This window comes from Hirundo rustica, chromosome 1 (genome assembly GCF_015227805.2).
Source record: "Hirundo rustica isolate bHirRus1 chromosome 1, bHirRus1.pri.v3, whole genome shotgun sequence".
Lineage (NCBI taxonomy): Eukaryota > Metazoa > Chordata > Aves > Passeriformes > Hirundinidae > Hirundo > Hirundo rustica.
The window spans coordinates 67,360,434-67,381,352 of NC_053450.1; the positions used below are offsets into that span (position 1 = coordinate 67,360,434).

Below are 20,919 nucleotides of genomic sequence, written 5' to 3' on the forward strand. Positions count from 1 at the left end.
AGGCACTGAGTATCTTAGCCTTTGCCATGCCGAGCACTGGAGCTACATTATTCTCTCTCTTTTTTTTTTTTTTTTTTTCTTTTTTTTATTTTTTTTTTTTTTTTTCTTTTGCTATCCTTAAGGTACTGTTCTTGTTGCTGCTTTTACTTTGTTCCACCTTGTACTCCTGGATCATCTGAGAATCTCCTCACGTGCTCAGGAAATGTAACTCAGGTGTATCCATCAGTCTTCCAGCAGCATTCCAGGCAGTATAATTGTTCTGGAAGGGAATATCTGCAGGCTTTCCTTCTGTGGCTGCAAGCTGCTAATTTCCTGGATTTGTCTTTCGCAGCCCCCATCTTGGGAGTCTCCATCCACTTGAAGGATTTGAGTGCAATGCTTTGCTGTCTCTTCTGTTTTTGCACTATGGGGGTCAGGCACTTCAGGGTCTCTGTGGCAGTGTATCCATCGGCTCTTTGTCCTTGCTCACTTTGCTCCATAGCCTCTTCCACTGAAGAAGCAGCACTCAGGCAGAACATTCCTCCCATGGCTGAGGCCATTACCACCTCTCCAGCAGCAGAGGGAGGAACCAAACCATAACTCAAGCCCTGGCCGGCAGGGCCTCTTCCCAGAGCTCTGGGTCAGGGCTCTGATATGCTGAGAACAGTTGCTTCATCAGCGGCTCTGGGCCCCTCTGCTTCGCTGTTGTGCTGGGGAAGCAGACAGGGGCAGTGCTGTCATAAAAGCAGTGGTAAAAATGCAGGGTAATTCATGAGACGGTAGACTGCCCAAGGAATGAAAGCCTTCATCTAAAGGTACAGGGAAGGGCCTTATCGATGGGAAACAGTGTGTGTTGAACTTTTGTACCGCTGTCTCTTCATCACTTCCCTGAACCCTCAAAGGATTTAAAGGTTTTTAAAGTGTCTTTTTGACATTTCACTGAACTGACAGAGGAATTTGCCTGTGTTAGAGGCAGATATACCGCCAGGCTATGCATTCTAAAGCACTTGATATAGTTGGCATTTTTATGGATGGCAAGTCTAGATTGTGGTTCTCCCGGTGTCTTGCTAATTTGAGGACCACAAAGCACTGTGTTCCTGTGTGTTTTACAGCCTAATATCTCACAAGTCTGAACTTCAAGAAGTGTGAAATTTAAAGAATTGGTAGAGTTTTCTTTCAAAACACGTGTTTTATTAGCATTTGTGTTCTTTAAGTACAAGCAGGGTGGTGGTGTGACTTGATTCTTTGCCAGATCATTTCTGTGGTGTCCCAGTTTGGACCAAAAGAAACCTATTGTATGAAGATTGTAAGGGCAGTCATGCACTATGTCAGACACATTTTGTCTGTATGCAGTATTTGTTTCTGCCAGTGATTGATATGCATATCTAGGGCAGAGAATAGGGGAAATTGGAATGATACTTCCTCGCTGCACTCTCCTGGAATGCAGTGACTTGCAGTCAGGGACTTCCCAAGGTAGGGGTGAGGACTTGGAATTTAGTAGCTGATGAAGAGACTTGCAGCACTGGCAGGGGATGGTGGCAGGCAGTTCCCCTGGATGACTACACACTGTAGGGAATACATTCCTTTTCTAGGTTTTAACCTCTTGCTGCTGCTAAATTCACTTGATTTCTGCCAATACACGAAGAAGTAGTGAAAGGCAGCAGTCGATCTCTATTTACCAACTAAATACAGCTTTTGATTTTATAGAACTACCACTTGATTTGGGTTACATCTTTTCCAGCCAAGAAAAATGCTACTTTCATCTTACAATGAAGCTGTTCTTTGTTGTATTCATCCTTTTGCACTTCTCACTTGTTCCTTCTAATCCTTCTATATCCTTTTTGAAATGACAAGACTGGATTTTCACACAGCACTCAAGATGAGAAAGCTGATACTGTGTAATGGAATAGTGATGGTTTGGTTTCTGGTTTTTGAATAGTAGGCTGTAACAAATTTATTTTTCTTTCACTGCTGCTGATGGTTTTACAGAACTTCATAGTACAACTCCCAGAATCCAGAGTTCAGTTCCATCCTCCTGTCTATTTAAAAAAAGAGACAAAAAAACGCCCCAAAACCGACCAAAAACCCCCAACCAAATGATCCCTGGGATTTTTTTATAATATATATCATTTAATGTTTCATTGTGGTAATTTCCTCTGCTACTTTATCATCAAGGTGTTAGTTACAACTGCTTTTACAGTTCTTAATTTCTTATAGTCATCCCAGTAGACCAAAACCATATAGATACAAGCCGAGATCCCAAACAAAATTCCTTCTTGGCGCCTATGTGCACCTATGCAGGAAGCAGAGGGTTTTATACCCTTCTAGCCTTTTACAAGGGGAAGGCCACAGGCTCCTATGTTGCTGTGCCATCCAAACCTGTGTGACTTCAGTGTAAAGGGGTGCAGGGAGATAGAAATGTATCTGTGCCTGCTGCCAATTATAAGAAATAAGCTATATTTAGAAATCATGGTATTCTCCCTTAGGAAGTGGGGGGGGAGTCAGGGGTCAAATTATAGCAATGAAATACTAAAGGAAGTGTTGCCTTAACAATGTAGGCTTTTAATGAGGTTTTTGCATAGTCACAGGTGATGTACTTTAACCTCAGCTGACTTTCAAGCCCCATGCAACAGGCACTCACTCATTCCCAGCTTCCCAATGGGATGGAGGAGAGAATGGGAGGAATAACAATGAAAAGTTAGTTGAGTTAAACCAAAAGCTGCACAAACAAGTAAAACAAAACAAGGAGTTCATCCACCATTTCCCATGGGAAAGCAGATGTTCAGCCAGCCCCGGGAAAGGAGGGCTCCATCACTTGCAACTACGGCTAGGGAAGACAAAAGCCGTCACTCCAAACTTCCCCTCTTCCTTTTTTCTTTCCCCTCCTTTTTTCTATCTCCCTTTATATGCTGAACTTTATATGATTCCGTATGGTATGGAATGTCTTTTGAGTCAGTTGAGGTCAGCTGTCCCTGCTGTGTCCTCTCCCAGCCTCTTGTGCAGCCCCAGCCTCTCGTTGGTGTGGTGGGGTGAAGAGCAGGAAAGGCCACAGCTCTGTGTAAACTCTGATCAGCAGTGACAAAAACATCCCCGAATTATCAACGCTGTTTCCAGCACAAATCCATACCATGGCCTCTGCTGGCTGCAGTGAAATAAATTAACTCTACCCCAGTCCAAACCAGCACAAAGTCTTGTGATTGAGGTTCTCCTTTCAATAGATTCTTCAGTTTTCACTGAAACCGTGTAAGAAAAACTTAGTGTATGTAATTTGTAAAATCCTAGTGTGTCTTTGAAGTCTCCTTATTTTATTCCCTTCATTTTTTATGTGAGGAGTGTCTACAAGTCTGGTTTTAACTGGTATCTTGTTCCCACTGGTAAACATTTCAGGAGTACTTTGAGTTGAAATATGTCAGTAGTGGTTAAAAAAAAAAATTAAAAATTAAACCCCTTCATATTTCAGTGTGAGGAAGCTGAAAGCTGTTCTTGATTCTGTCCTACCAGTCATGGAAATATACAGTCTTTGTAACGAAATCTGTAATTTGAGTAGGGCAAAAGAGAATTTCAAAGGCTGGCATTCTAAAATTGTAATGTATACGTATTGAAAAATGTATAAGGGTTTGCTCTATAATCAAACATTAAGCTAATAAAGGCAGTTCAGGTGTCAGAATTACTAACTTCAGCTGTGAATACCTAGTAAAGGATCATGGCATCTTATGGGTACTTTGTTAACCTTACCTGCTGTTTAATTTTACCAAAAGGGATGTTTCTTTTTGGTTTGCTGAAAGTAAAACCTTTGTCTTTGTGATGTATGTGTAATATGCCGTTAGACCCTGTGTAACATCCTGGCATTTATAGGCCAGCATCCCTAATGATGGACTCAGAATGTCAGCATGTGCTGCATGGGGGAAGCATGAGAAACATTAGCCATGGGATTCACACCGTAGAGATTGATACCCTGCTTCCCGAGTTCCTGGTTTTCATTCCTTTAGGTTGTCCTGGGTTCCAGAGGATCCAGTAAGTTTCTTCTAATGTCATATAGGTATGCCTACTTTCTTTTCCAGTGGCTTAGCAGAGGACTCAGTTTTGGTCACTCATTTTAACATTTCAGGTGATGAATGTTTAACATAATAGAGGACTGGAATAATGCTGCTGTAATTGCCCCCCTTATCTCTCTGAAATGCATAGGGCATTCATTTTGCACACATCATAAGGTAACTAAATTGTTACCTTTAAAATGGAGGTAAAATTTCTACTTCTAGCGTCTGTCCTCAGGTAAATTTTGTGACTTCTTTCTTTTTTTTTTTTTTTTTTCCAGATATAGAACGTGGTCTCTCAAACTGGATTAAAGAAAAACCTGTTGATATTTTTATTTATACTTTTTTATTTTTGTATTTGACTTAAAGTGCCATGAAAAAATTTGCATATTGCAAGGTGGTCCTTGCCACCTCTTTGGTTTGGGTCCTTCTGGATATGTTTCTATTGCTGTACTTCAGTGAATGCAATAAATGTGATGAGAAAAAGGAACGAGGCCTGCCAGCTGGAGATGGTAAGTTTTCTGCCTGAGTATTCCTTAAGTTACGCTCCTTTAAAATTGCACTCTTTTTAAAGATTTGGGATTTTTTTTTTCCTCTACAGTGTAGCATTGTGTCAGCATTTAGGTGTCATAGAATGTTCCATGTTTCTTTGAATGACTAGGGAATAACCATGTTGCCTGAGATGTATGTTGCAGACTTAAAACACTTGAGATACAGAATTTTAAGCACTAATGTATATGAAATAACCCTAAAAAACTATGCAACAAGAAACTATGCAGGAATGTAAGCCATGTTAATGCAGTCTAAAGCATATTTTAAATTTCCATGAGTAAGGAAGCAAAGGCACTCTTAACTTCATTAGACCTGCTGGTAAAACAAACCAAACCAACAGCCAAGCTCACTTGTCTGCCTGCTCCTGCAAAAATGATTTCAACCAACCAAATTGAAAAACACCCCCTGCCCCACAACCCATCTAACCCAAAATTTGGACAAAGACTATAGCAATGAGGCACAGTAAATACTGTAATGAAAAGGTTTATGATAATAAAATGAACTAGGACGTAAAAGTGACAAATATGAGCGCATTCTTATGTGCATAACTTTTAAGTGAGAACTGTATTATTCAGTACTAAAGGTTTTAAGATAAGCTTTCAGTTTTGTTATCACCATCTTAGTTTTCTGAGTACCAATTAGATGAGCTGAGTGTGGGGTTGTTTGGGGGTTTTTTGACAGCACTACTATTGATGTTGCCAACTTTATTTTTAGGAAGCCAGCATAGTTGTTCACATGGGAGAAAGGATTGATGCAGGGAGATTTCTCATCTGTGCAGTGTCTCGGCATAGGCATTTAGAACTGCAGGCAGCTGCTGCCTCCAGTTTACTTGTGAAACATCTAATTTTGTAGTTTGGTGTCTCTCTTACTGAAAAGGCTCTGTCTGTTTTTCACTGTTGATATTGGAAACCTATTCAGTGATGCTAATTGTTAAGTCCAATCAGTTAATTGCAGTCAGGGTTATAGCTTTCCATCACAAAAACCCTTTTCACCTGTTGAATCTGGTATGAACCTTGACCTTCCTAGGAAAATTTCAGAAGTATTTTAAGAATAATGTTGCTCTATTACAGAATAACACTGGGGAGATATTTAGGAAATGTCAGATTTGGTTTACTTGTTTTCTTTCCCTGTGATGAAAACAAGCCAATAAATCCCCACAGAGAGCACTGTGTAGAATGTAGAATTTCTGTCCTCAGCACCTTTGGACTGCTGTTTTTCACGACTGCATGTGAACATTTAAAGGTGTTCTAATCCACCCGAATTTTGCAGAACTAACTTAAATTTTCCATTGCTTGCATTGCATTTTCTGAGTTTCTTTTTCACTTAGCGGAAAGTGGCAAGAAAAATAAGCAGGCTCATGTAGAAAGCATGTCTGCTACAGGAACTCAGTCTTTATTTTTTTTCCCCAGAGATTTGGAAATTCTTATATGATAAGACAATGACTGATATGTTGTTTTTTAGGAATAGATCAACTTTTTGGCTTCCCATAAAGCAGATAACTTATGCCAGCAAACAGCAGGCGAAGTCAATATTTATCAACTTAGTGTGATGTATTGATAATGTTGAAATTTTAGGTGACTTTACACGTGAAGTCATTGGGGCAACCTTCAGGTGAGGGAAAGTCTTCAGTTTTGACAGATTAGTATTATGACTTTCCCTATGCAACACTAATTTTACTTAATTGAGTAGAGTCTTCATTCTGACCTTTACCCAAACCTGTGTGTGTTAAAATTCTTGGTATATTTTTAATATCTTATAGTTGGCTGGCAAACAAATGAAAAAAAAACTGCCCAAACAAAGCCTTGTGTATAGTTTTGTACATTTTCTTGGTGTTTTGTTTTTAAAAAGCTGATTTGTAGTAAGGTACACGCAGGAGTAGGTCTGCTAGAAACCTTTGCTGACCCTGTGACATTTCCTTTTAACCAAACTGCGTGCTTGGTCATAGATATTTACTTGTTCCAGTCGTTTACTGACTTGGAATCTGTAGTGGATTTACTCCTGCTCAGAGTGCCTGGAGTCTTCTCAGATAACATTGAGGCTATTTTGTCTGTGAAGCTTTTATCAAAATCTGCTTTTTCACTTCACTTTTTCCTCTGCTTTTAATTTCCATAATTGAATTAGTTTTCTTGATTCAGCATAAATTATGCTGGTGTTCTGAATTTAATAGCCTGTTGTCCATGTCATTCTGGTATATAGCTTCTCTTTGCAATTCATGGAAGAATTCCATGGCACTTAATGAACTTACTCAGGAGTAAGTTTTTCTGAAGAGTTTATGTTCATTTTAGGTTGTGCTTGTCTAGTTGGAAAAATCAGTCTTGAGCTATTTCAGCAGGAGCAAAGGACTTTGAGGACAACTTTGGACAGTTTGGGCTTTCATAAAATTAGGATATTTTCCATAGGTCTTTAATACTGAAAATGGAAGGATTTTCTTTTTATGGAATCAGGCAAGAGCCATAGCCAAAATTGCCTTTGGGAAAAATCTTTCTCCTTGGTATTGATGGCATAAGATACCACCACCTTAAATGAGGAACTTCAGATTATGTGTCTAATATTGGATTTTAGTTATACTGCTGTAATACTTTTAAAGTTGTTCAAAATAAGGAATAGTAAAGGAATGTGCAACTGTGGAAAACTCAGTGTAAGTGGTTATAGGGGACTGTAAGATGAGTGAGATAAAAGCCTTGGTGTCTGCTGTGACAGAGATTGAGGGCTGGGAGTTGAAATGACACAAGTGTGGAGTTGAGAGGACAGAAGGTGAGGTAGAAAGGGACAGGCCACTGGCCTGGTGGGAAGACAGCTGAGGTGGACATGCATTGGGATAAAGGGGGCCTGGCGTGGGGTTTGGTGAGTACAAGACTGAGTAACTAGGATTATACCAGAGGGAGGGATAGTTGGAATCTAGTGACTGTAGTTGTGTGGGATGATTTGGCTGTGGACCTAAGCTTTTGCCCACCCCCTGCACCATGGCAGAAGACATCTGCAGTAGCTTCATGAGGTAAACTGGGGAGCTGGAATCAGAACACCCAAGAGTGTTGTTTCCAGCAATCCATGAGCTGCGAGGGAGCCTGTGCTTGTGCTGACTGATACTGCTGTTCGTTCTTCTCCCTGCCCTGGCCACCCCAGAGGGGCTGGGAGAAAACTGGGGGAAGCTCTCTCCCAGTGCTCAGCTCTGAGGTTGCCTCATCTACTCTGATGTGGATGGTGCACAGCCCTTGTCCAAAATGCCACACGTGTTCTTCCTGTTGCCACATCTTCTGGGTGGTGGTTGCCTTATTGTAATTCCTGATGATTACTCAGTAAAATTCACAGAGAGTAATTAATTGTCGTCTATGGAAGGCTGTTGCTGTAATTTTAAATGTTGCTATGAATTGGAAAGAAAATCACTTAGCCTTAGTAAGCATCGTCAATGTTATGCAGTATTTTTTTGCAAATCTAAAATTCATAGGATAGTTACTTGAGCATTATTGTTTTCATATGGGGATTGGCATTACAAGTTAGATTTCACAGCCTGGAATAGAGCTTATTTAATAAATGTAAACAAGTTTCAGAGTTAAAGAGAGGGTTCAAGCTGTTCTCTAACAGTACCATTAGGGACCATTCTTGTAAACAAAATATGCCTAGGTAGTACCGTGGTTTTACTAATAAAGTAATAAAGGGGTTTTTTGTGTAGCTCTGTCTTACTTCTCAAAGAACCCTGTGTGTCATCTCTGAGGTCTTGACTTCAATGAAGATTAAATGAGTCATTCTGTACCCCCAGTTATAGGCTTCTTAAAGGTCTGATTGCAAAAAAAACCCTTCCAGCTTTGGCACTTGTTTCTAACTAAACTTCCTGATTCATCCTCTTTCCCTTTTTCTTTTCTACCTCGTGGTGCGTTCCTCGTGTGTAATGGTTAGAAGCCCTGGGTGCTGGGGAATCTCTCAGAATTAGGACTGGTGAATTGCAAGGGTCATGTAATCTCAGCTCCTTGCGATTTACACTCTTTTCCTGGAGCAATGACAAAGTTAAACTAGGACCAGCCATTTTTGTCAATTGCCCATCAAGACCTTGCATTCTGAATTTTGAGCTCTGGTAAAGATGGAATCTCTAAATTGTGTCTTGGTTCTGAATAATCTCATCAGAATGAAAAAATCCTAAGAAGAAAACTGAGCAATTTCAAGATTTAATTATTGAAAATGTGAATAATTTATCATAAATCAATCTTGTTCTGTTAAGGCTGAGATATATGTACGAGGCAGAACTGCTCTGAACTTTTACCTGTCCGAACAGCTTTCTTGTAATTATGGTGATGCCTCCAAAGATGACTGGACTTTGCACTGGTCAGTTAATGTGGGTTCTAAAGACATCTCACCAGAAGAATCCACACTTTTTTCCTGGCTTTAGGTGGTCTTAAATATTGAAGTATCTGGTTTTCATCAGGCATGTTGCCTGGTAAAAAGAGATTTGTAGTCCACAGACATAAAGAGTTCCTGATTTTTTAATTAAGATCTGGAAGAGATCATACTTCTTTGAAACTAATGGTTTACTGGTACAAATAAGAAATATCTGGTAATACATTAGTAGATTTCTTATTTAATCAGGTGGTGATTCAGCCATTCATTTAGTTCTGAAACTGGTAGCTATAAATTAAATTTCTGTTTGTTAGAAGACTGCCATCAGTACATATAGTCCTTTAAAGGATTTTTTTTTTTTTTTTTTAATTTAACTGACAAAAGAACACTGTGGTTTGAATTAACAACGCTTTTATTAGTCATTTGGGGAGAACGTTGTTGGTTTGTGTTTATGTAAAAACTGTGCTTTTGTGGGAAAACAGATAACCATTAAAAAAACCCAAGAGAAGATGGTTCTCAGAAACTTGAGAGAAGATGTTTAACTTTTCTTGGAAAGTCATTGCCTTGTCTGCACCCCAGCTTGACTGTCTGCATTTAGTGAGTTGCACATAATATCTAGATCTAGTTTGTTGCTGGATTTTTCTGCGAGGAGAATGGGGTACTGATGCAAAATGTGTAATCAAGCGGTATGTATTTATTAATGAAATTTAAAAACTCAACTGATTAATTTGTTGAGTTTGTTCACCAGTGTCCAAGTCATTGATGTGCTAAACTCTCATTTTAACAGGAAGATCTGCAAGTGTGGGAGATAAACTTTTGGCTGATTTAGCTCTTCAGTTTAACTGGTTTAGTGAAAGTTAAGAAAAAATTGAAGTGTAAATGAAACAGGAAATTTTTTTTTTTCTTTGAAATAGATAATTTGGTAGGCTAAGACATTCACTCTTCAGATCTCTCAAAAACATGCTGCATACAACTATATTCTGATAGGGTTTTTTTCAGTTGTTTTGGGTATGTGGAATACCCATTGCTTAATCATTTTCTAAGTGAACGTATGCATCATTGCTATACACTTAAGAAAAATTGTTGTGATAGCCCACATAATCATACCAAGCTGAATGTATAAAACTAAGCCCAAATAATTACTTTATTGTATGCCATAATTTGAAGTTAATTACCCCCCAGAAGGCACAAATTCTAGTTGAAATGGTTCTGTACTTGCAAGTCAGCAAGTTTTGGTGCAGGTTCCAACCATAACTTCTGAAGAGATGAAGATGCAAAGCAAACGTGCTTGCTCAGCTTAGCCCGTGGCTGAAACGAGCGCCTCGGCCCAACTGTTCAGGGTTTGCTCGAACACACTCCATCGATTTTCAGTGGATGGCTGGCAGCCTCTAGGGTTTTATAGCTCAACTGGCAATCAAGGAGAGTTTGGTAAAAAGGAAGCACCCTGGTGACGGGAGGATTTTCTCTACTAAATGCTCCTGCGTTACTGCAACTAGTGCAATGGCTTCAGGTACTTGAAAATGAAGGCTTCTCTAGGAGCATGTTGTACTTGTTACCAGTTAACACTAAATGCAGACCAGCAAAAAGACTCATTTATTAGTAATGTATGTTTAAGTATTAGTGTTTCAGCAAGGATGGAAGGCTCAGGCCTTTTCTTTTAATTTTTCTTTTTGTTCTTTACGTGGCTGTTTGCTCTCTGTCTAAGGTTTAATTACACTGTGCTATCCTAGATGTGAATTAAAGATAATTTGAAGCTAGGCTTCTTTCTTGGGGATATGGTGTCTTTATTTTAAAATGCATTCTGTTTCTCTGTTTCTATCTTTAATTGCTATTTTTTAAAAATTAAAACTTTTGCTGTATTTGTAAAGCAGTAGTATACCTCAAATTCAGTATTTGAGTGTTTCAGTTTGGGAGAGAAGTGAATGATACTTGTAAAGAGAAGTGCAACTTGTTAAAAACAATTTGGTTTTTTGTTTTGTTTTGTTTTTGTTTTTGTTTTTACATAATTGGTTTAAAACCCTAAATAATTCAAGAGTCTGAATTCCTTTTCTCCCATTCTTCCTCTTCAGTTTGATCAGATAAGTGATGTTTAAGATTCATTGGGTTAAAGATGTGTAGTGTTACTGTTTTGAGTACTAATGTTAAACTTCAAAATGTAATTTTGTTGCATAAAAATAAAATCAGTACAAACAGGAGATATTGTTTCTAAACTGTTGCTACCAATGTCATTCTGTCAAAATAAAAATGGGGAAATAAATGTAAAGCTACATTTTATTTTAATTGGACCTTTGCTGTTCTGGAACATCATTTATCACAGAATCACGGAGTAAGCTGAGTTGGAAGGTTCCCATCAGGATCATTGAGTCCAACTCCTGGCCCTGCAAAGGACACCCCAAGAGTCACACCATGTGCCTGAGAGTAGTGTTCAAACACTTCTTGAGCTCTCTCAGGCTGGTGCTGTGACCACTCCCCTGAGGAGCTGTTCCAGTGCCCAACCACTTTCTGGGTGAAGAACCTTTTCCTAATATCCAACCTAAACCTCCCCTGACACAACTTCAGGCATTCCCTTGGGTCCTGTCACTGATCACCACAGAAAGGAGATACAGAGATGCTCCTCCTCTTCCCCTCATGAGGAAGCTGTAACTGCAATGAGGTCTCCCTTCATTTATATCCCAGACTTTTCCTGCACATGCAGGCGTTCCTGGAATAGTTGAATTTTCCTTTACAGGAACTTTATAAAGTCAATTATGATGTAATGATGGATAGAAATAAATCCTTATTGTTTTTTTACATGAAATTGTGGTGTGTCAGAAAAGCACTTGACTATTTCTGTTGAACTCCCATATGTAAAGATTGGTTTTCACTTTCAAAACTGGTGGCTTTAGGACTGTTCTAAATGTGAGCACTCCTACAGTGTAAATTAATGTATAAGCAAACAAAAACAGGCTTAAAAGGAGTTTGTCACATTTTGTTTTTTCTAAGTTCCAGAACCCATACAAAAGCCACATGAAGGACCTGGAGAGATGGGGAAGCCTGTGGTCATTCCAAAAGAAGAGCAAGAGAAAATGAAAGAAATGTTTAAAATAAACCAATTTAATTTAATGGCAAGTGAAATGATTGCACTCAACAGATCTTTACCTGATGTCAGGTTAGAAGGGTAAGTACTTCATGTTGTATTAAAAATGTACTCTCTTTAAATGAGGAATGTGCAAAGACCAATCCAAAACAACAGTACCAGTCTCTAAGATGTTACTGTTCAAGTCAAGCAAACAGCTGGAGAATTTCCTGTGTGTGATACTTATTTGTAAAATGAGATGGACCAGCAGAAACCAGTTTTCTTCAGTGTTATTTAACTTTGAATCTGATTACAAGTATGAAGCCTGTTCAGGGAATAGAAATTAATTTGGTTGAAGGAAAGTTAACTTAAGCATTGGCATTTCAGGAAAAAATCACTTGTTTGAAAAATTCATGCACTGCTTGTAATGAGGCAGACTAAAATTCTGCATTATATAAAATAAAAGAGATTGCGTGATGAGAGAAATACTTCAAAAATTTTCTTACCTAATGAAATGTGCAAAGCCTCATTTAGATTGCATTATAATGTTTTCTAATATCCATCTGGTTTGTTTTTGATCTTGCCTCTAGAATATTGATCCTTTCAGAGCTATTTGAGTTGTAAGTAATTAAAAAGGAAATTGTAGTCACTTGTTTCAACAAAAAACAAGATCGCTTTACTCTCCTGGGACTACTCTGACAGGATAGCTGATGGCTCCCCCCACCTCAGCCCCTCTTCTTTATGAAAGGGACATTCAGATTGAATAAAACTTATGAAACAAATTTTTCCTGATTATCTACGTTCTCTCGAAAGAAATATACGCTATAGCAAGCCCATTTCTTTGGAAGCTCTGCTTTGCTGCTTTACACACAAGGATGCTTCTGGATGAATTTGTTTTCATCTTCTACCTCAGAAGACAATATTAGCAGAGTGAGATTAAGCTTTTGATGCTTTTCATTTTTAATGAGTGACAAAGAACTGGTTTGTAGGTGCCTTCATCTGTAGTGATGAAAGCGATTCTGCGAGTTCCTGGTAGTGCTGGTGTTCTTGATGCATTGCTGGTGTTCTTAATAATGGAAGCATATTTTTCAAAATATGATTTCACAAGGTTGAAGTAATGTAGGCTTTTAATCGATTTTCAGATATAAAAACATACATTTGAGGATCTAAAAAGTTGACTAAGTCGTAACCTTTGTGGGGTCTAGACTTGAATTAGACAAAAATGGAAAAAGAAATTGTTACAAACGATTAAAAAATTACTACCTAGGCATCACTCAAGCTTGCACACAATTGAAACTGCAATTTCAAAATCCAGTTTAGCTAAATAGAAATTTCTGTGTTGCCCATTTGACTTTGCTCTGCAGTTATTGTGTTTCACAGTGAGACATGTGCTATAAGTTTTGTAATGTTGCATTTGCTTCTCTTTTCATTTTTTTCTGGTTACAATAATCTCACTATACTCTGTGTGTGAAAGTGGAATCTTGGTATAAAATTTTAGGTATAGTCTCTGGACAGAGCTGGATTTTTCTGTCCTTGTAAATTCCTGCCAAAATTTTAACATTTATGTGTGTATGCGTTTTTAGTAGTTTTTGAGAGAAAAGCGCTTCCCAAAAATCTCTTCCATTTGTCATCTTTTTACTGTGTGCTTTATAAGGTCATGCTAATTAAGAAGTCATGGAGTATGTTAGCATTTCTCTGGCAAATTTGAGAACAATACTCTGTTTACAATGCAAGGGTATATTAATCTGTATGTGCAGATCAGTACTACTCTTCCAGAACACTGTAACCCTTTTTAGAATTGTGAACACTATAAATATACTCTGGTGTCGTGTATATGTCTGATAAACCTATTTATCTGATTAGTCAAAATACTCCAAAGTTAGAAACACTCTGTGCTGCGTTAGTGGAATTATTTCTGTTGTAACTTGTTCTATCTGTGTCCCTGGTAATATGGAAATAGTTTGTGGAGAAGGAGAATGGGTAATTTTTAATCATTCCTTACCACATTTATGTGCCTACAGCACAGCTGCCAGTAGCATTTTCAATCAAGGTTTTGAAAAAGCAGGATATGTTCAAAGGCATGCTTAGCTGTTCAACCATGTAATTATTTTCTTCACAAGTTTTGTGGGTTGCTTCCTTTAATGTGGTGTGGCCGGAAGAAGTGATTATTTCAAGTCCTCTAATTCTCCAGCATGTCAATTTTTCTGAAGTACAGAAGCCTGCAGAGGTTTTGCCTAGTGGTTAATCATTGGAAAGTTGGTGGAATTAAGAGTGCCAGGACCAATTTGCCACACGTATTTAATGGGAATGGCATGACATGTCGGCTGGAGAGCAGTTTTTGAAGTAGGCTGCTTTATCCTTCAAATAAGTTCTAGTTCTGCCAAACCCCTATCACCTGTGCAAGTGTGTTAGTCCTGGCATGCTCATAGGTTATTCTCTGCAGATGATCCACTCTGGGTGTCCTGTTTCTGTTTTGGCCAAGAAACTTTTGTTCCCTTACTAGAAGGATGAAAATATGAGCTTCTTTAATAACTTCTAGGCACATGTCCAGCTAAGGGAACTCCTCAGTACAAGATGTCCACAGAAGCTGGAAACTCTCTTCTGCAGAGTGTGCCCCAGTTGTATTCACAGATTTATATCTATTTTTATTATTTGGCACAAAATTGTAAATGCACAAAGACACCTGTAAAACCATTGACATGTGCCTGAATTGCTGGTCACTTCGTGTCTGTAATGGGGAACTTTGCTCTACTTCTCTTTTTCCCAGCTGAGTTGATTTGCTCAACAGAAAAAGCTAAACCAGAAGAATTTTTTTTAGCCTGGATACTTCTCTGAATCTGAACTGGAACATGTTAGTGTAACAAACTAATATAATGGACAAGGCTACAACCTCTGGAGCAAAGCTGTTGCAGGGGAAGAAGAAGCAGCTGTGCATACCAGATTGGTTTTAAGTTGTTAATTTAATTATTCTTGCAAGCATGTCTTATTCTAGCCTGTGAATCAATCATCAAAGTGGGAGTTGATTCACAGTTGCCAGGAAAATGTGCAGTTGTGGGCTTGACATGACAGCAAAGAGTAAAAGATGGATGATCGGGAACACTAGAGTCTTGCCTTGATTTTGCTGAAGATGAGGGAGGCAATGAATAAAATAGGCGCCAGTGAGTAAAGTACATGTTTAGCTGTGCCTGTGTGCCTTAGATTGGTGTTCAGGCTGGAAAGTAGGGAGGTTGAAAGCATAAAATTTGCACATGTTGCATGACTTGGTTTGGCTCTCAGTGCCGTTGGAGGTGACTTCAGAAACTGCTTTGCTAAATGAAGAATGAGTATTGTGTTCTAAGGCTGAGCTTTCCAGCCTGAACTCATTAGATAACAATTCGTGGAATATATAAAGCTTTTAAGTAGACAATTGTTCCCTGTTGTGAGAGTTTAAACCAAATTCTGAGGTTTTTTCACTTGAAAAGAGCTGCTTAAAACACTTTCTTTTCAGACACAAGCAATCAAGTCTTCAAACACTGAAGGCATAGCTGAGACAGAATGATTGTGTTCATGTAGGCTCTGGTACCCACTGGAGCTTGTGATGCAGTGCTAGCAGGGTGTCATTTTGCAGGTTGATATTTCTTGGAAAGGTGATGGGCTCCCCCAGGTAGACCTGCAGCAAGCAGGGGTGTCCATGCTGATCCCTCAGCAGCCCTTTCTCCAAGGCTCCAGGTTCTATACAATCTGGCATAAAAGATCTTCCTTTTCCTTTTTTTCCAGTTGGTATAATTTTGCCAGATTTAAGGGTATCAGGCATCTTATTATACCTTAGTTCTGCATAGAGTCTGGGGTCTTTTGACTATCATTTTCTCAGACTGTCTGTACTCAGGAAGGTAGGTGTGCTGGCATTTTGACTGCTATCAGTCATGCTAAGGTGTAATCAGAGTTTTTAGCCAGCTGACCCTACATACTTTGAGTCAGCTGTGTTTAAATTAATGCAAATTACAACTTCAGCCACTTCATGGAAAAAAGAAAGATGCATATCTCTGAGATCTTCATGTTTAACATTAATGTTGTCAGATTGTTATTATTGAGGAATTTTTTTCTGGATCAAACTACCCTGCTTAGTTCCTGCTGCCAAACTTATTTCCACAACTAGGAGGAAGTAGACAGTTTTCTAGGTTAAAAGCCATTCTTATAACTTATGTATATTTTGGTGTTTATGGCAATTATGCTGGTCTTCTTTCTGAGTAAATCTAGTAAAATAGTGATTCTAACTGATTCTGTCATATCTTTGGTTAGAAAGAACAGAATTTAGGTTTAGGCACTGTTAATTAGATGATACAATATAATGTTTTTCGGTTACCACAATCTGCTTTTCATATCTGTGCTTTAAAAATGTAATGTTGATTTTAAGTATGAAATATGCGTGTGAGAATACACTGGAATTTGGATTTTTAACTTCTCAAAGCAAATTTATTTGCTCTATACTTTAAGATACTGTAGTTGAATCAAAATATAACGCATCTATAAAATTAACACAATCTCAATGTGAGGAAAATAGCTTGAGTAGAACTATTTGTAATAAAATAAACAAGGGCACACATGCACGAGCATGCTCTTGAAACTTAATGTGATATTTCATGGGGGTTTTTTTAAAGACAGCACTCAAGGTATTTGCTTCAATATGAGGCTTGTGAAAGAGTGCTCTCTACTTAGTTAATTAATGAGAGCAGGTAAGGGGTACTTTTATACTTCATATAATTCAGCATAAATGTGGACTGCAGATGAAATAAGTTTTTTTCATCACTTCTGTTGATACTAATTTGATGATTGTGTGGCCTTGATCTTCACTGACTGGATGGACACCAAAAAGTGGAAAAAAAAGTATAGTCTGTTGATTCAGCAGACTGAAGCAACACGCACAGCAGCCATATGACTACCAGATCTGGTGGGAAGAAGGAGATGGGACAAAACTGTAATGGTGAAAGGTGGGTTTATTGCTTTTGGCAGCAGCCCACAGTCACACTGGATTATGTGGAATATGGTGGGGAGAAAAGTTTTCTTACAGAACCTGAGTATTAAAATCCCTGTAAGGCCATAGGGATTTATTAAATAGCTCCATAAATTATGGTATACTTTGTGAACTTTGGGTATTCATTTAGCTCAGGTCGTAGTAATGTGAAGACAATAAAAAGAGAGCAAAGTTGTCAACATAAGTGGTGGAAGACTCAGGAGCTTTTGACTCAAGATAGAAATCGGCATCTGTAAAGAAAATCTGCTGACCTCATCACCAGCAATGTAACTTTCGGCAATATCATGGAAGTCTGAAAGCATGTGAGGTATTAAAGACTTTACAGTTCTTTCAAGCAGGAATGTGTTTTCATCTGGCTTTTGTGGTGCCTATAGCTTCTTACTGGCCCCTTGTAGAATCAATGCTTGGAATGGTTCCTGTTCACATTGACTTAGTGAGTTAGCTGAAAGAAATTCCCTATAAACCTTTTACCTAGAGAAAGCTTAGAGGGAAAAAAAAAAAATAACACTAAAAATCAGCTTAGTTCCTGTAAACTGGGGTTTTTTGGGGACGTGGGGGGGTTTACACTATGCACACAGATAGATAGATAGATAGATAGATGTATATACCCAGATGTGTATGTGCACAAGCACTTGGCAGTCTCCTTCTTAGCTGCAATCTCCTTATTCGTGCTCATCCATTTTGGATGAGCTGCCATATCCTGAAATTTATTCATATTGTTAGGTCAGGTATGGAAAATAATTGGTCTAGAGATCTTAAGGTTCAATTTCAGTCTCCGAAGACAGAATTGGTTTTGCTTCTGTCAAGAGATGCTTTTCTGTGATCACTTTCAGGATAAGGAAAATAGTCAATTGAAGCTGCTATTATTTTTGTGAAGTTCTGCTTGAATTTTGTAACCACAATGGTTTTAAGAACCATTTTGGATTTTGTTTTCAGGGTTTAAGAAGATTTCTACTTGACTCATGAAATAATGCGACCTTTCTTATATCCAAATCTTTGAGATCAGAAGAAAGGAAAATTTCATACTCTTGATGTCAGGTAAATTATGTAATACTGTTGAAGGCAGATATTGAGCAGGCTGCATTGAAATATTTAAATAAGGATAAGGGATTTGCCTGCATTCAGGACTCTTGTTCAGAAAAATTAATTGAAGTTGTGATATGAATTATAGAAAAGAAGGCCTCTTCCTAAAATGAATTGTTCTGATTTGATTGGAAGAAGCAGGTTCAGGGTAGTGTGAAGTTTTGTTGCAACCTTATCTGCAGTGCTTTCTCTTTGGTCAGTTGCAAGTCAAAGCTGTGGTTGTATGCAAAGTCTGAGTAGTGAAATGTGGTTTGGCTGTTTCAACAGCTAGTGATTCCATATCTCTGAGAAGATTTGCTTTTAGTCCTTTTAGTTGCATTGCTTCTATATGAAAATCAGATCTTTATCCAGCTTCATTGTCATCATTTTAGGAGCTTGGAGTGTTCTTAAATTTTTTGTAAAAAGCAGATTCTTTAGCAGCCCCTCTTAAATATCATGGGGACGCTGCTTATACGTGATGATCTTTGTGCGTCCCTTCCAACTCAGTGTATTCTGTGATCCAGGAAAGACTAAGTCAGCGTTTACCAAAAAAAAACCCCATGTGACTTGAGTCCTGTTGGTTCTTGATGTAGTGTTTTGACATTTTCTCTGACACCCTGCTACAGGGCGTTCTCCCTTGATGGAAATGTAGGTCAGTCTCAGCAGCCTTGGGGTGACTCTCAGAGTCTTATTTCAAAACTTTATTTTCACCTGTGGTTTAAGTAGAGAGGTGGTTTTTTGTTGGGCATAGCTGTGCCTCCGCTCTGTTACATTAACTTTATTAGAGGCTATAACTTAAGGCATATGAACAGGTGAGCAATGCAATACTGACATTTTATAGCGCTGCACTGATATTCATCAGATATCAGTAATTAAACCTGAGGTTTCATGAGGGGAGTCCAGATTTTCTGACTTTTTTTTTTTATCGATCTGGAATTAACTTATTTAACCTCAAAGGAAAATAAATGTGTGTTTTCAAGTCAAAGGATACTGATGCTTACTTTCCAGAGACTCTCAATATATTTTAATACTGAAATGTGCGTTGTTTGTACTGCATCAGTAATATTAAACAAATTTATTACAGAGGCTGTGCTGTGTAGTATTTCCTCCATACTTCAGCTCTAACCTGATTTTCAGCAAGACTTGGATTATTCCTATGTGTCATTGTCAAATTTAAGTCCTGAGATGCAGTTTATTTATAACTGCAGTTTTTATTTATAACTGTTGTTTGTAGTATGCAAGATAAAAGATTGTACTAAATTTGTAAGATGACTAAACGAGCTTCCCTTCCTACCCCAATCTGTTGCTAGTTCAGCTTTCAGAAATGCATTGGCACTGTGTTATCATACTGCACGTACGAGCACCGGTCTGAGCTCCACTGGGATTTCCCAACTGAGCTGCTCAGTGCACAGGAGACACTTTTGCTTGTGTTCCATCTCTGTCCTTTATCAGAGTGCTCTGGGCTGTGTGCACTGGGCTAGAAAACAAGGATTGCATACATGTTTTACTGCTGTTAATGTTTTTGAGCCATTGTAAATTATTGCTCATGACTTGTTCATTTGAAAGGCTGGTGGAATATGGGAATAAAACAGGAAACAAATAGAGTAAATCATGGCTCAGGTAGTGTCTGACTCGGTTAATTTTCATGATTAGGTAATCAGTGGCCTTGTTTTGAACAATCCATATTAAAAAAAAGTTCCAATGTGTATCTTGTTATCTCATTTCTCCTCTGTGGAGAATAATATGTTGACAGCATCAGAAGGGGTAGAAATCTGCCCTTTAGTACTTCATAAATTTAGCAATTATTTCTAATGCAGACTATAATTACGGCCTCATCTTTCTAGAAAATTACCTAAAATTTATTTCATGTTTTGCCTCAGTGAAAGAGGTTTTCCTCATTGTATCTCACTGCATAAGTATTTGTGCTGGCTTGAAAGCAAAACACACGAGAGACTCCAAGTCAGAAAACCAATTTAATAGGAAAGGGGGAAAAAAATTAAATAAAACAAATGCAGTAGTACAAAAGATCACTAACAGAGTCGGAATACAACCTGATACCCTGTGGTGGTGGTAGCAGTCCAGATAAAGTGGTCTTGTTGAAGCAGTGTTCCCGTAGAAAGGTCTGGTAGCTCTTGTCCTCTGGGAGTCCAGTGGGTAAGGCTGCCTGTGCTGTCCCAAATCCCAGATTATATCCAGGTGGGAATGCTTGGCTCCTCCCCCTGGGCGGAGCATCTCACAATGGGCTGATATCATTTTATCAGTCTTGTAATGGGTCCTTGACTGCCCATTAAACAGAGATAGCTCCTGGAGGGAGTTACCTATGAGTCATGCAGCAGGGCATTGATGGGCCATTAACAGAAGATAGTCTGGAGGGAGGGGGCACGGGAAACACTGCCCAACCTAGTTTCAACATCTCATGTAGATGGTGATAGAATACATACTTTGGGCACATCTTACAATGTAACCTAGGACAGTATTATGATAGTGTATAACTGATTTCCTACAAGACCTCTTCCTTGCTTGTAGCTTTGTTTGGGGTATGATTTTTTGGCCTATGAAAAGGTATTTAAGAGCTATTCAAATAGTAAATCCTTGTTTTTCACTTTCAGAAATGATTTAGCATGCCTTTGAGGAGTGTGCAGAGATCACTACTAACATTGTAAATATATGTCTTTCGTGATTTGCCAACATTACACATGTAGCACTCAATCTTGGGTTTCAGGAACAATTTCTAAGTAAATTGATCCATGAATGCAATTTTATAATATTGATTAAATGCCAAGTGCTATTCTGTAATAAGATGGCTGCACAGTTGCAGGGTTTTTCTAATGTAATATTTGGAATATTTGTCAGAGACCCAACAGTAAACTCAGAAAGGCAGCATAAGGACAGCACAG

The 20,919-nt window shown here is 38.5% G+C and overlaps 1 protein-coding gene across 2 annotated transcripts in view; it reads left to right on the top strand.

Annotated features, from left to right (window-relative positions):
- Window positions 1-20,919, top strand: part of GALNT1 (polypeptide N-acetylgalactosaminyltransferase 1) — an 87,683-nt gene that overhangs the window by 37,321 nt on the left and 29,443 nt on the right. For both annotated transcript variants that reach the window (XM_040055224.2, XM_058419386.1), the window contains exons 3-4: window positions 4,295-4,525; window positions 11,877-12,051. In XM_040055224.2, coding sequence (XP_039911158.1) covers window positions 4,387-4,525; window positions 11,877-12,051 — 314 coding nt within the window. In that variant the 5' untranslated portion in view covers window positions 4,295-4,386. The remainder of the gene's footprint in view (window positions 1-4,294; window positions 4,526-11,876; window positions 12,052-20,919) is intronic.